The 17,111-nt window shown below is 34.8% G+C and overlaps 2 protein-coding genes across 2 annotated transcripts in view; one reads left to right on the forward strand and one right to left on the reverse strand.

Annotated features, from left to right (window-relative positions):
- The window catches only part of LOC149829650 (exocyst complex component EXO84B-like), an 80,536-nt gene extending 73,724 nt beyond the window's left edge, over nt 1-6,812 (forward strand). Inside the window, exon 7 of the mRNA XM_090016058.1 lies at nt 3,950-6,812. Within this exon, the coding sequence (XP_089872184.1) occupies nt 3,950-4,112 (163 nt within the window). The 3' untranslated portion in view covers nt 4,113-6,812. The remainder of the gene's footprint in view (nt 1-3,949) is intronic.
- The window catches only part of LOC149829651 (actin-interacting protein 1-2-like), a 100,760-nt gene that overhangs the window by 46,842 nt on the left and 36,807 nt on the right, over nt 1-17,111 (reverse strand). The window contains exon 6 of the mRNA XM_090015218.1: nt 4,712-4,840. Coding sequence (XP_089871344.1) covers nt 4,835-4,840 — 6 coding nt within the window. The 3' untranslated portion in view covers nt 4,712-4,834. The remainder of the gene's footprint in view (nt 1-4,711; nt 4,841-17,111) is intronic.

A 17,111-nucleotide genomic window follows, 5' to 3' on the forward strand; every position in this document is an offset into this window, starting at 1 on the left:
CTCACATATTAGAAATGCCATTATACCTATGTCCAAATCGTCTCTTAATCTTTCAAATGTTATTCATGCTCCTAATATTCAGAAGAATATTGTTTCTGTCTCAAAACTTGTTGATGATGTTAATGCCTCAGTTGAATTTACTCCCTCTTCTGTTTATGTCAAGGATCTTTGCACGAGGGAGACATTCGCTGAGGGAAAGAGATGTGGTAACATGTACATCTTCCAAGAAGATCCCTCATTCTCACTTTATTCTGCCTGTTCATCCTTGAAGCCTCATCAGCATCCATCTTTTGTTTCTTCCGATTATGTGTTTGCCATTTCTGAATGTAATAAGCCAACTCTTTGGCATAGTCGTTTGGGTAATTGTGGTCGTCATTTTATTGAAAAACTTGTCTTGAATAATTTCATTCCCAGGTCCAGTCTGAGTCCAAAAGTCAGTGATACAAAGTGTCCTAATTGTCACTTATGTAAGAGTCGTGTTTTGCCTTTCAATTCAATCAATAAGAGAGCTTCAATGCCCTTTGAGGTCATATGTTCTGATGTCAGGGGTCCTGCCTCAATTGCTTCTGTTTCTGATAGTAAATATTACCGTATTTTCATTGATAGCTATTCACGCTATACTTGGATATTTTTTATGAAACACAAGTAAGAAGTTTTTGGATTGTTCCAAAAATTTCACTCATTTGTCAGAAATCATTTCTCTACAATCATTCTAAATTTCTAATGTGATGAAGGAGGTGAATTCTCTTCTAACGATTTTGTTAGTTTCCTTCAGCATAATGAGATAAAGAGAAGAGTGTCTTGCCCACATACACCTCAACAAAATGGGATTGCTGAGAGGAAGCATCGACATATTGTTGAGAGTGCAATGAGCATGATGCATGAAAGTAATTTCCCTATCACCCTATGGACATAAGCTTTTCACTCCACAGTCTATGTGATAAATCGGCTGGCCATGACCATTTTAGAAAACAAGTCACCATTTTTCTTCTTATTTGGCGTTCATCCCGACTATCATGAATTACGTGCATTTGGATTAGTTTGCTATGTTCACATCAATGGTTCATTGAGACATATGTTTCAGGACAAAACCTTAAAGTGCAGGTTCTTGGGATATGCTGAAGACTACAAGGGATATAGGTGCTATGATCCATTAAGCAAACATGTCAAAATATCAAGAAATGTCGTGTTTGACGAGATGAATTTTGACAATCAACCTGCTAATCCAAACCTTCATGTTGCTACTCCAAGTCCCAGTGTTGAGGTGTACTATCCATGGTTAAATTCAGAACTCTTCTCCAATACTAGGGATGATTGTCCTACAGGTTGCAGTTTGGGAATCAACAGATGACTCTCAACCAGAAGAGGTTACTACACAAAACTTGGAGCCAGTAAGGTATAAGGGTATTGTCTACACCCGGTGTGAGAAAGGCCCCTCATCCATCCCTGGCACAGATGTTGGTCCTTCTACTTCCGCTCCACAGATGTTGGATGTCAGGAGATCCACCCGGACCCGACATCCGCTTGACAGGTGGGTAAGCTATAAAAATTTTTCTTTGGATTTTCAACTGTTCCTAACGTCCATAAATAAAGAAGATGAGCCTCTCACATTCTATCAAGCTACGAGTTTTGGAAGATGGATCGAAACGATGAATGAAGAAATGGAAGCCTTATATGAATGTCGTACATGGGAAGTTGTGCCTAGACCACTAAATATAAATGTGGTTGGGTCAAAGTGGGTGTGCAAGATAAAATATAAACCAGATGGGAGCATTGAAAGGTATAAAGCTAGACTTGTAGCTAAAGGGTTCACACAAGAACAAGGACATGACTTTGATGAAACTTTCAGTCCTGTTGTTAAGACGAGGACCATTCGTATTGTCCTGAGTCTAGCCATTGAACATGGATGGACATTGAGCCAACTAGATGTAAAAAATGCCTTTTTACATGGTGACCTAAAAGAGGATGTTTATATAGTGAAACCCACTGGGTACGCAGAACAAGATGCCAATCAGTATGTATGCAAGTTGAAAAGAGCACTCTATGGATTGAAACAAGCTTCTCGGTCATGCTTCAAGAGTTTTTCACTGGAAATACAGAAGCACGGTTTCTCTCAGTCTCTTCTAGATCACTTATTATTCATTCACAATGAACGAGATGTTACCACTCTTCTATTGATATACGTAGATGATATTATTATCATAGGGAACTGCAGAATAAATCAGAGATTCAAAATGAAGGATCTGGGAGATCTGCGGTATTTTCTTGGGGGTGGAAGTTGATAAGACATGTGATACCCTTACTCTTACTCAACACAAATACACAATGGATATTCTTAGTAGGGCAGACATGAAAGATTGTGAGCCATTAGCAACTCCCAATATCATCCATCAGAAACTGAGTTCTAAAGAAGAAGATTTATATGAGGATCCGACTAGGTATCGCAACATAGTTGGCATGCTGCAATACCTAACTTTTACTAGACCTGACGTAGTGTATTCGGTTAATCAGGTATCTCAGTTTATGCATGAACCTCATACACCGCACATGGAGGCAGTTAAGCGAATACTACAGTATTTAAAAGGTACAGTTGGTGATGACCTGGTGTACAGGAAAAGTGAATCAAATCAAGATGGCCATGAAATCATTATTTATGCTGATGCTGATTGGGAGGGTGACCTAGATGAACGACTGTCAGTATCTGGTTATTGTAGTTTCATTGGGTCAAACATGGTGTCTTGGAGCAGTAGAAAGCAAAAGGTGGTTGCTAGGTCGAGTACAGAGGCTGAATATAGATCGATGACTGCTGCCACTGTTGAGGCTACATGGATAAGACATCTCCTAGCAGAGATGGGAGAACCGATTGCTCGACCACTTCTGCTGTGAGATAATCAAAGTGCCATTAATATGTCTTTTAACCCCATCTATCACATTCGAGCCAAGCACATTAAGATAGATCAACATTTCGTCAGGAAAAAGGTTGAAGAAAAGGAGATTGAGCCTATGTTTGTGCGAACCGATGAGCAAGTTGCAGATATTTTCACCAAAGGGCTCACAAAAGACAAATTCTGGTTTCTGAAAAGCAAGTTGTTCATGGTTCAAGACCATGCACAACTTGAGGGAGGCTGAAAAGAAGTGATTGGACCCGACCTCTGTACCGGATCGGATCCAGATCCAAACATAGTATTGTAATTCTTTTTGTTATTAAAGGGTATTTTTGTACCCTAAAAGTATGTATTAGTTAAATACTCGTACCCTAATATAATGAAAACACGTTGAACACTTTAACGTGTTGTTTTTCTGCAGCCTCTTTCCCATTATCGTGTTTTCTCTTTTCTTGCACAGGTGTAACCTGGAGATCATTGTATTTTAACATTCTCTTCCCTCCTTCCCGTTGTTTTTATTGGGAGAGCTGATGTGGGGTTGATATCATTGGAAATCACCATGATCAAGGTCCAACCCCTCCCTGCTGGGACTCAAAGGGGCAGCACTCCCAGCAAGCATCAGAATCACTGCTGTTACTTTCTCCTTTTTTGATTGTTTGTTTTTCTCACACTAAACAAACATCAGAATTGGAATCACATGAGATTCGAAATCATGTGATTTTTGAATCTCATGAGATTGCAAATCTCATCTGATTTATTCACTTTTGCAAATTACAACCAAACATACATACCCTTGATGTTGGTGGGGCATTTGGCTGAGCTTTCTCTTTTGTTTGTTTTCTCTTATGTGCTCAAGTCTCTTGAGTGTAGTCTATATTGAAGTAGTTCAAGGTTTGAGAGATCTTTTGTTTCGAAAACCAGTATGCTTGACACATTGTATGGGGAGTTCTAACCATGACCTGGTTTCATGGATACTTCATTGGTCCCTTTGGTGACTGAGACTTGGTACAAACAAATTTTTTTCTGAAAATTTTGTCATGCTAATCATTTTTCTGGTTTGACAGTGAACTGCCATATGATCAGTGGTTTGGTGAGGTTTCGGAAGAGGCTATGCTTCGATTGAGTGGAAGAACTAAAATGATGAATGGGGAGCGGGATCTTAACAGTCCAACTGCATCTATATCAGCTCAGTCGATCTCTTCAATTAGATCTCATGGAAGCAACTAGTCATCAGTTAATGGTACCACTTGTGATCTATGGGGTCAGAGTAGGGTCATTGTGTTGCCTCGAAACAAGCCAATTCTTGATAGGCCTGCACATGTTCTGCCATTTTGTGGCAGTCATGTATAAATAGCAGACTGTTTATTCTTTTAACAAGCTGCCTTTGGTGTTTTAACCTGTGTAGGTTGCGATTATTTTTAGAGTTTAGGACGTCTTTTGCTTGCATTGGCCTAGCAAACCAATTTGAGATTGTAAATGTTATCCATTCTTTCTTTTTGTTAATGCTGTATTGTATCATTATCATGCATTGTGTCATGTTAGTTTGTATGTACAATTATTGAATTTCTGGCTGGGATGTGTTTCTGGTTTTTTGAGTGTACACCATTGATAAGAATTCTTTCCAATGGAAAGACCACATAAGGTGATGGATTCTCTGTTCTCAGCCCTCTCTCTGTGTTTGTGTGTTTGCACGTGCATACCCTGAATGAATTTCCTTTGTAGTTTCAATTAATCAGTCTTGGGAAAAGTAGAAGGAAAAATATAATGCGAGAAATTGCAGAAAGTAGAACAATTACAAATGGGAGACTGCAGAGATTGATCAGCACCTGTACATGATTAGCACGTCTATAGTCAAACCGCGTGGAGCATCACACCTCCCTGATACTAAACTGTAAACTGCAAAATAACATATCAAGTACCAATGGCATTTTATCGGGGGTGTCTGCCATTCAGACCTGTATTAGATTTCATAGTGCCGGTTTTAGTTAGTTAGCTCATTCAATCATATTGGATTCAGCCTAAATGATATCTGGATACAACGAAGCATACTTATATTTAGAAACTGGTTCAAAGATATTGTCATTCAAGCAACAATTGAAGTATATTAATATTTAGAAACTGTTTCAAATAGACTGTCAAACAAAAGTAGTCTACTTTATTTGTCAATGCTATTTTTTATTTCTTATTTTACTCTTTCATTGTATTCAAATGTGGGTGTCTATTAGTTTTGTATTAAGTGTATGGAATTTTAGCCCTTTCATTTATTTTGATCAAATTATTGTTTGTTGAGGATTTTGCATGGTTATAAAAAAATGTTTATGTAGCTTGCAAACTATTCATCATTTTTTTATAAGCAATTATTCATCAAATTTGAGATCTAGATGGTTCCATCTTTGCTACAGTCTACATGGAGCCATTTCAAGGTAGTCAAATGGGTCGAGCACGTGGGTCTTAAAGTTGCCACAGAAAATGCATGGTCCAAAACGTATTATGCAGTAAATGAGTTCCCGAGTGTTGAAAGGGTTTTGGTTTGACCCTGAATCTAAGCAAGTCATATCTCCTATGAACTATGCAACAATTACATAAAGGTAATTTTCTTAAAGGATCATAGTGCATTTTCACTTTTCTCTTCATGTAGTTTTTTTTTTGAAGGAATAAATCATTTCTTCATTCAGCTCATACAAGCTGGTTGGTCGTTGAGAATTCGACCTTAATCAAATAGAACAAACTTCACATATAGAGGTCACCGTTTACAATGGGGTGTAGCCTCTCCAAATGCTCCACATCAGAAATGATAGATCGGTTCAGGTCACACAACATTGCAGCTTGTCTCTTTGAAGATTCTGGCATTCCTCTCGTGCCAGGCTGAGATGATCCAACAGTGCCAGACAAAGCACCAAGGCCCAAGAAGGAGATCTCTTGCCCAGGATTCCATCCTAACCATTAACCATTGGGTAAGGCAGCGACCAGGCTAGCCGTAAGAGCTCCTTGAAGAAAGGGCAATCCAAAAAGAGAGCACAAGGGCTGGGCAGTTGCATGCCCCACTTTTTCAGGTCCCCCTATCCAAGAGTAGCAACCAGGTGAAGAGGCTGGCTCTAGGGGATGGTACCCCTACCCTAGATGGTATATGCAGGTAGCTGTGCTCAGCCCGGATCAGTAAGATAGTAACAACTATTTGTAATTAGAACAAGAAATAAATAAATATAGGGTTAATCTAATCATTAAACTAGTTGTATTTAACATTAGATGAATTTAAACTTATTAAAATGACTAAAATATCTTTAAAAAAATAACATTTTTGAAAATCAAGGTCTCTTTTTTGGGAACTACAGGTCTTCTACATTTGGAGGGAAGTTAAAAGTCAAACATCTTTTTCAAAAACATAACTTTATAAATCTATCAAAATTACCTTTGTACCTCAAAAAGTAACTATGCAATTTCATAAATGTTATTATTTTATAGGCATTTTTAAGGTTGAATCCATCAATGTTAAATATAACTAGTTTAATGTTAGATTAACCTATAAATATAAATGAAGGCCTATCCATGGATATGTTTCAATTTAAGATAATTATAGCAAAGAATAAGGTCGAAAAATGACCGTACTCTATGGATAATTTGATGTGTTTTTCTAAAAATCGTATAATTTTCACTATTCTTCTGCAAATACTCAACTTCGTTAAGTCCTTTTTATCCTCCACAATTGCAAATTGATGGGTTATTGTGATAAAATTGTATGCTTGCCGGCTAGTGCAAACTCCCACTTAAATCCAGAATCACACGTTTTCTTGTGAACCTCACAAACTCACATAAATTTATTTACGAACATTCAGTGAAACTGAAACCCCTAACGTAACAAATATCCTACATAATACGCATATATAATATGAACCTCGCATAAATTTATTTGTGCACATCCGGTTAGACTGAAACTATTAAAATCTCAAATATCCTACTTATTCACATATACTTTACCAGTTTTCATAAATATATGTGTGAACCTTCACTTAAACTAGTTGCATTTAACATTAGATGAGTTTAAATTTATTAAAATGATTAAAATATCTTTAAAAAAATAGCATTTTTGAAAATCCAGGTCTCTTTTTTGGGCATTACAAGTCTTTTACACTTGGAGGAAGGTTAAAAGTCAAACATTTTTTTCAAAAAAATAACTTTATAAATCTATCAAAATTACTTTTTTACCTCAAAAAGTAACTATGCATTTTACAAAATATTATTCTTTTGAAAGCATTTCAAAGGTTGAATCCATCAATGTTAAATACAACTAGTTTAATGTTAGATTAACCTATAAATATAAATGAGGGCCTATCCATGGCTATGTCTCAACTTAAAAGAATTACAACAAATAATAAGGTCGAAAAATGACCATACTATACGAATAATTTGGTACATTTATCTAAAAATCCTATAATTTTTGCTATTCTCCTGATGTCAAAATTCGTAAATACCCAGCTTTGTTAGGACATTTTTACCCTTCACAATTACAAATTGATGGGTTATTACGATAAAATTGTATCACTCGTCAGCTAGTGCAAACACTCAAATCTAGAATTGCACGCTTTCATATGTGTGCCTCACGAATTCACATAAATTTATTTATGAACATTCGGTTAAACTAAAAGCCCTAACATAGCAAATATTCTACATAATTCACATATATAATACGAACCTCACACAAATTTATTTGTGCACATCTGGTTAGTCTGAAACAACAAAAATCATAAATATCCTTACTTATTCGCATATACTTTACCAATTCTCATAAATATATGTGTGAACCTCTACTTAAACAGAATGTCACATCACAAATATCATACTTAAATATTGTGAATTTATGACATATATGCAAATTTCTTGCATATATGTGGACTTTCTGACAAATATGCAAAATTTGCCGATACATTGCATATGTTTTGGATGAATACTATGCAAGTTTTCTTATGATTTGTGGAGTTCTCAAATCATATATAAACTCATTTTTGTACCTAGGGTTTCTTTTTCTCGTTTGTTTCTACCTTCTAGAACCCTCTTTATTGTTTCTCACTCCTTGCAAAGATTTTCGTGTAATTTGACACTGCATTTTGAGGAGGTTGTGGTATCATCCATGTCATCGACTTTCCCATCTACAAGTTTGAACAGTGAGTTCCATACAATATATATGCATATTGTTTGTTTTTTCACACTGAACTTTTTTTTATATGTGATAATTTAATAACCCTATGCATATTTCTGTTTGGTTGTTGCTATGGATGTCTTTTGCATGTTTTCCTATGTTGTTATCAACTTTTTCAGCCACCAGATTTATCGTTTAGGGTTTACTATGTTTAGGTTTTTTTTCATAGATATATATATTTGTTTTTGTTATAGATGATTTATGATTGTTTTCTTGCCCTTTAATTAATATTTGTTGCTCTTGTTTTAGTATAATAGGGCTAGGGTTCACTGTGCACAAGCATTGAACATCTATAGTGGTTGTTGTAGGCGGTCAAAGATGACATCTAAAAGGGATAAAGTACACTACTATAGGTCTGATTGATCTAATCAAAGATCTATAGTGGTCTTAAAAAATAATACCCTTAAAGAATTTATGACTTTAATATCTCATAAAATTGATATATGAAAGACTTATTGAGCCTCCAGTATAGTTATTCTCCGAACATAAACAACCAACAAATATTGATAAATGTTTTGAACGATGATGATGTAGAATATATGTTATTTAGTGGTAATGTTTACTTGGATGCATGCAAAGTTAATCAATAAATAGTTAAATGAGGAATAGTTGATGAATTGAATGATGTGAATAGAATGCGCATCTATCTCAGACACCGTTTATCGAGCTCAGTCCTTTGCCAATTTGATGTTGTACAAAGGCCAATGAAAAGCTAAAGGTTGAGATGACATCGATCATTTAGGTGCCAGGTGTCGATATCTCGATAGATGAGTTGTGGACACTTGTGGGTTAAATGTAAATTTATATTGTAAGCTTCAAACATTAAGGATGTAACCACATACACACATATAAGCAGTGGATAATGTTGCACTTCTTTTATTATTTGTATGGTTTAGATTCAGTTTTTGCTTTGATTTATGAAATTTTATTATTTTTGTGGTTTGTACATGCACACACACACATATGAATGAATATATGAGCATGTATGAATGAATGAATATATGAGCATGTATGAATGAATGAATGTATGAGAATATACAAGCAGGTTCATTATAAATAAATGGATGCTAATAAATTTATGCAAATATTTACTAGAATGAGAAAGTTTGCATAATTTGTCAACTTTCACAATTATTTTATACAGAATGTCTCAATTTTCATAAATATTTTATGTGGACTTCTTCATCCTCACAAACATTTGTTAATTTCTGCATTTATTTTATGTAGACTTCCTCGTTTCAAAAAATATTTGTATATGATTGACAAATATTTGCAAGGATGAACAAGTTTGCATAAAATAATTACAAAAGTTGACATATATTTGCAATGATGAGACATGCCACATAAAATAATTGCATAAATCGACAAATATTTGTCTCATCACTGCAAATATTTGTCAATTTATGCAAATTATTTTATGTGAACTTTATTATCGTAGAAACACCCAATTTTTGTAAATATTTGATGTGGACTTCCTCATTCTTGTAAATATTTGCCATTTTTCATAATTATTTTATGTGAACATCCTCATTCCAATAAAAACATGCTCACATAAATTCATTTAAATGACATTATATACAATATCAATGAGTTATAATATTTGTTCTTGCACACAGATTTATAAAACAATCACATTAAAGTCATTGTTGTGGATGCTGTCAAGGGCGCGATCATAGCTCCTTAATGTCCTTATTTGCATTCTCGAGAAGAACAACTTTACTTCGTATCATATCCTTAAGCATGCAATATTAAACAAATTCAAAATTTCATACAATAACAAGACAAAAAATATTGAAAAGCATTGCAAAAAATAAGCAAACTATTTGCGAGGATGACTAAGTCCCCTAATCAAATAGTGTTCCCTAATCATGCTTATAATACAAGCTACACAACATATAAAAAACAAAAAACTGCAAGTTGAGAACCATTGGTTGGGAAACACTCTTTGATTCCGCTGTCAAAGATGTGCTTTTCGAAAAAAAATGTTGTCAATGGTTCAACCATGATGAACTGCTGTCAATGAATAGTTGTCAAAAATAGTTGCTGGAACTAGTCGTTGAAGGGGATCACTGGTTGAGGACCACAAAGAACCCTAGTTTATGCAAAAATAGTCATAGGAGTGTGAACAACGAGTTTATATATGATTCATGAACTCTGCAAAAAGTAAGAAATATCACATATATGTCATAAATTCATAAATTTTTAAATAAGATATTTGCGATATTGTGACGATCAGTTTAAGTGGAGGTTCAAGCATATGTTTAAGCAAATTCATGAAGTATATGCGAATAAGTATGATATTTTGGATGTTCTGAGATTCTTAACCAAATTTTCGTAAATATATTTATGCAAATTGGTGAAGTATATACAAATAAGTATGATATTTGCGATTTTAGTAGTTTCAGTTTAAATTATGCAAGGATCCTATTAGATATGCAAATTATGTAGGATATTTGCGATGTTAGGGGTTTTAGTTTTATTGAATTATGCGAGTTTGTGAGGTCCGCTTAAGAAAATATGCGATTTTGGATTTAAGTGAGTTTGCACTAGCCATGAGCAGTATAATTTTATTGCAATAACCCATCAATTCATAATTGCAAAGGGTAAAAAGTCCTAACGAAGTTGGGTATTTGTGATTTTGGACATCAGGACAATAGTAAAAATTATAGGAAAGCGCATCAAATTATCCATATAGTACAATCATTTTTTGTAATAAGGCTACAAAAAAATTTCTTCTTCGATTCTTGAGGACGTGATCTTGGTACGATGACAAAACCAATTGCATAGTGTCAGATGGACAACAAGATTAAGCTATCAATGGGCCTCCTAATTCAACTATGATAGCCACCTCAGTGAATTTGTGGTCCATCTAGGTATACTATGGATATTGTTGGTATGCCATCAAAAGTAGTTTAATACAACTGATTATATCATACATAGTTATCAAAAAATAAAATGGACATGAGAAACGATGAGTGAAGTGGAAGTGAGTATTGAAAAGTAGTATGAAGCAAGAAGATACCTACATAAAATCTTTCAAAAAATATATTAATCTTTCAAGATACCTATATAAAAAACAATATAAAGCACAAGTGAAATTAAATAAGAGATTACGTGAACACAAGTATAAATCCATACGAAATCAACATGCAAGCTTGTTATAGATTAACTATTATTTTCTAATATAAATATGTAGGGAGTGAGTGTGAGCGAGTGAGAAGTGAGAGGAAAACGTTAAGTCCTCGCTTGTTCATATTTATGAAAAATATGTCAGCTCTGCCTTTCTATGTGAAAGCTTCCACTGAGAGATATATAAAAGGATTTACACATAAAAAGTGGTAGGTGGTGGTAAAAACTTGGCTCACTTTGTCAGTTTGGCACTTTTCCATCATGATGATTTGATGTTTGTTTCATTGATGGTGCAAAAGGATTACATCAAGGTTGTCAGCTCAACCCTTCCCCATATAAGTTGCATGAAACATATAAGGCCTTAGGAAGCAAGAAAGTTTATTTGGAAAATGAGGAGAAAGTGGAGCTTACCACATAAGAGAATCGAGTTTTTCATATTTCAGAAAAAGCTTATCGAAGCTTCATATTTTAAGGAAATGAAGAGTTTCCAACTTCTGAAGCACACTTCCAGAAAAGCAAGCTTCCCCATGTAGCAAGAAGCTTCTAGTAACTATAATATAAGATAACAATCTACATATGGATTTGCAACTACAATTTAGCTGATAATTTTGTTGTGGAGCAAACTGATGTAACAAAAAAGTGCAATAATAATGGATCAGCTACTCCTTTCTTAAAAAAAGGCAAAAAGAATAAAAAAGGATTAACCACCTCTACAAATTTTAATATACTACTTGAGCTGAGAAGATAAAGGAACTCACAAACATATGCTTAGATTGCATTTTTTAATATAATACCTTTTCTAGGGAGATAAGGAGCTAGCAAATGTATTCCGACATTAGGTAGATATTGAATGTCTTAAAGTTCTTGCACCCATCTTTAGTTTTCAAGAACATGATACATATATTTGTTTTATTGAAAAAATGATCGTACTACCCTTAAGAATAATTGTATTTCACCACGTATTTACAAAATATCGCAATATCCTTGCATATCCACCTGCTTAATTTTTAGTGAATTTGGGGGGTACTTTTGATGATTTTACTCTTATGCTAAAACTTAAAAAGCAGCTTTTAACATTTCAAGCGAAACTCTCCCGATCTTAGAATTTCAGCAAAACTCGACTTCAAAAGCGTATATGAGATTCACCTATAGAACAAAACATCAAAAGTACAATTACAATGTGATTATGACTATAACACCCTTTTGCTAAAATATAAAAGTGGATTTCAATGTCACAACCAAGCGAAGCTCCACTTTTAGGGGATTAAGAGATTCACTATACATGAAACTAGCAAAGTTCAAAATTTCAATTGGAACTCCCGATCTTAAAGTTTCAGCAAACTCGACTTTAAAAGTGTAATTAAGCTTCACGTATGAACAAAACAAAAAGGGTACAATTATAGTACAATTCAACATCTAGCAGATCTGTTTCCCTTTTAAAGTTTAAGCGAAACTCTTGTTTTAGCATAGCTAAAATTTTGGCAAAAGTTATTTAGATATAAAAGCGGATTTTTAAAATACAGAAAATGAAGATGCTGTATGCCAAAAATGTTGCATCTTCTAAATTGCCCTATATATTTCAAATCTTCTATAATGCCCTATAATTTTCAAAATTTGCCTGATGTCAGAATTCACAAATTTTTTATTATAAAAGGACTTTTTTACCCTTCACACAAGCAAATTTTCTCTCTATATGCAAACATCCTCCCAAATATCCAAATTTCTCCTAAATATGCAAGTTTTCTCATAAATATGCAAATTTTCTTCTAAATATGAGCATTTTCTCTCAAATATGCAAATTTCCTCCTAAATATGTGATTTTTCACCCAAACATGCAAATGCCGTACTGCATTTGCAAATGTTCTCCTGCTTGTGCCATTTTTTTAATGGTGGTTCACACATGTGTGAGGACATTCATAAATGAGGTTTGCATATTTTGAAGACATTCACTTTTGAAGCTTCATTAAAGGCTTTAGCGGTGCTTTTAAAGCATCACTAAAGGTTTTTTACCTTTAGCGACACTTTTACAAATATCAAGCATGAGACCCTTTGCTTGGCATGTCATGACATTTACAAATATAGTACGCCATTCACAACCATGAGTTGCAAAGGTCACCAAAATATGCAAACTCCTTTTACTAAAATCACATAAGAGGCACAAGCAGGAGGATGCTGGCAAATGTGTGAGGACATTCATGTGCGAAGGAAAGGACATTCACAAATCTTAGATTATTTAGTTAAAAAAGGTGCGTACATTTTGAGGACCTCCGCAACTCATGGTTGATAATGTCCCCAAAATATATAAGCCTTTTTTTAATAAAATCACATAAGGGGCACACACAGAAGGACATTCACAAATGTATGAGAGGAAATTCACATATTTAAGAGAAAATTCGCATGGAAAACTGAGGTCGCTGACCTACATCTGCACACAGGTGCGGCAACAGGCGGTTTTGCACCCTTCAAGAGCAGCAGAGGGGTGACACTCGGCTAAGCTAGGCCCAATCCTGGCATTGCTGAAGTTCTGCACCACTTTTGACAGATATAAAGAGGAAGAGAGAGGTGATCTCGGGTCGCTCGTCTCTTCCTCCCCCGGGTCCTCAGGTGGTGACGACACTAGTGGTGCTCTATTGTGCTGAGTCTGATTTCAGCATGAGGAGGATACGGTAGAGGTATGTGAAGCAAGAGATAGCTCAGAAAAATTATGATTCTATTCAATAAGGAATATGTAGTTTTTAAAAATGTTATAAGAAAAAAAGAAAGGAAAAATTACAGGATATTGACAACAACAAATAAAACAAAATACAACAAGAAATCTATGTAAAACAGAAAGTAGAATGAGATGCTCCATGAGATGCAAGATTGAGTAGAAACTGATACTGTGATATGATCAGGATGGGTAAGGCCAATACTCCCCCTCAAGTTGGAGTCGACAGTTGCATGACGCCCAACTTGGAAATAAGCTTGTGAAATCGGTCCCTCCCAAGTGGCTTAGTAAACACATCAGCAAGATGAGTTTTGGTAGAGACGTGATGTGCTGAGATAAGACTTGTTTGTAATTTTTCACGAATAAAATGACAATCCACCAAAATGTGTTTAGTGCATTCATGAAAAACAGGTTTCGCAGCGATGTGAAGCGTTGATTGATTGTCACAATGTAGCTTTATTGGTTGCAAATGAGAGAAACCAAGATCTTGTAATAATGCATGTAAGCAAATTAACTCACAAGTAGCTATTGCCATAGCTCGATATTTGGACTCGCTGAAGGATGTGGATACCGTATTTTGCTTTTTAGATAGCCATGAGATGGGATTCTGTCCCAAGAATATGAGGTATCCAGTAACTGAACGACGGGTTATGGGGCAAGTGGCCCAGTCCGAATCACAATAAGACGACATTGTAAGGTGTTGCATGAATGCATAAAAATCCTTTTATCTGGCGAAGACTTCAAATATCGAAGGACTCTAAAGGTTGCGTCTTGATGTGAAGTCCATGGGGCTTGCATAAATTGACTCAATAGTTGAACTGAATACACAATATCTGAGCGTGTCACAGTTAAATAAATAAGTCTTTCGACTAAATAACAATATGGAGTTGGATCTGGTAATGGATCTCCATCATCTGGTCTAAGTCGACATTTCTGATCCATAGGGAATTCTATGGGCTTGGCCCCAAGAAGGCCAGCATCAGACAAAATATCCAGAATATATTTCCACTGACTGAGGAAAATGCTAGAAGGAACACACGTCACCTCGATGCCAAGAAAATACTTAAGTTTACTTAAGTCTTTAAGGTGAAATTGTAATATCACGTATTTTCATACTTAGTCATTTTGAGATTTTTCAAAAATTTGGCTAAGTATAGAAGAAAAATCATTTGAACCTTGATATTAGAACAATGCTTTTGAGTCTGGGCTTCACTCAGATCTCATCAATTAGGTCTAAACGAGCCATTTAAAATGTAAGAAAGAGTTTTGTTTCTGACCTTTAAATTCAAGCAAAATTTAAGCGAGATTTGGGTTATTTTTGGGCAAAATTCAAAATTTATATTCATGTGATATATCATTGGATGTGTCTTGGAATGCCGAGCGCAACAATATGTTACTTTTCAGAATTTGAGTTTCGGTTGACCCAGAAATCCTATTTTTTTGAAAAAGGAGCAGTTTGTCGGTTCAGTTCTAGATTTGATTCAGACTGGATCCAATGGATTTGATCCAAATTAATATGGATCTGGACCCTACCAATACCATATTAATTTGGATTTGGTCTAGTCCAAATTTCATTTGTATTTTTGAAGATGGATTTAGATCTTGGATCTGAATCCAGATCCAAATCTATGCCCAATGATTTTATAGCTTTAAATTCATTAAAAAGCTTTAAATTAGAGTTAATTAAGGTTCAAAAGTCTCCCAAGTTATTTTGACTATTTTTAGATAATTATTAATTATTTAATACTAAATAATTAATTAATTTTATTAATTCTGAATTTTTAATTATGATTGTTTAGGACTTCTAAATAGAGTTCTTAAACATACCAAAGAAAGTTTTAGAAAAGACTTTAAAAAAATTGAAAACTTTGAAAAGTCAACCTAAAAAAGATTTTTTAACATTTTGAAAAAGGGAAAGAGAGAGTCCTTAAAAGAGGAAACTCTCCTTCTCCAGCCCATCTAGAGAGGGTTGGAGAAAGGGGGACGTCACCCTCTCTCTTGGGTATTTAAGAAAAAAAAAGAAAGGGAAGAAAGAAAAGAGAAAAGGGAAAAAGAAAGGAGGAGAGAGAAGAAGAAAAGAGAGGAAGGAGGAGGAAGAGGAAGAAGGATGAGCCTTCTTCTCCAGCCATCCAACGTTTATCCACCATCATTCTTGTTCTCTTTTCAATTCACGATCAAGGTACGAGTTTCTCTTTTGATTTTAAATGAGAAAAGGAGCATGCATTTCGTATTCCATGCAATATTTTAGTAAAACCAATGAGAAAAGAGTAAATATTGATATTCACTCTAAGATCCATAGTTGAGGCTAACATTTTCCCTTTTTCGAAATAAAACTGCATATGAGTGTGTATATGCGCTTTTACACACACACACATATATATATATACTTTAACATGCTATTGATCTATGGAGCTGGACCGATCTGCCATGTGTTTAACGTGAGCAGACCTGGTCCAGATCTTGTGTTTAAAGTTTTGAAAAGAAATAAGAAATCAATGCAAATCTGTTTTGTTAGAAAAAAAATTTGTTTACGCTTATGGTCATGTAAAATAGAAAAATCTGTTTTGATTATGGTTCACTAGTTGAATAGCATGTATCGAGGCATGCACGTGACTGTTTATTTTCCTTATTGAATTATGTGAGATTGTGAATCAGCATATGTAAATATAACTATGTGTAAGTAGGCATATTTGAGCCATGATGCTGGTAAATGCATGTATGTATAGATATGCAGAGGTTTATGACATGTTTAATGACATATTTGATGGGAAATGGTTGTGTAATGGGGGTTATGTAGAATCTGATTCTAAAAAAAATCAAATGTGCATGCATATTAGTAAGTTTATTTGTTCACATGTGCTCACTAAAATAAAAAACTGCATATGCATGACTGAGAATGGGTATTCATAGGCATATTTACGCATAAAGTCTGAAACTGTATGATTATTGGCCACACGAAATTGTTATGCATGCATATCTCAAAATAGCACATGATTTATCCTTGCATAGTTATGTTTGGCTCATGTTTTTGCATTGTTGTTGGGTTGACTTGCAGCCCAACCAAGTCTTGCTCAGCTGGCTTGTCAGGCCCTAGTAGACCTGGACAGGTTCAGCTTGTGCAGGGTGGTGACTGTGTTTTGAAAACCTAAATCGACTGGGTATATATTTGTTGTTTTTTATTGTGGGCCGACTGGCA

The sequence above is a fragment of the Nuphar pumila genome, chromosome 8 (assembly GCF_984573655.1).
Source record: "Nuphar pumila chromosome 8, dmNupPumi1.hap1.1, whole genome shotgun sequence".
NCBI classification, from domain to species: Eukaryota; Viridiplantae; Streptophyta; class Magnoliopsida; order Nymphaeales; family Nymphaeaceae; genus Nuphar; species Nuphar pumila.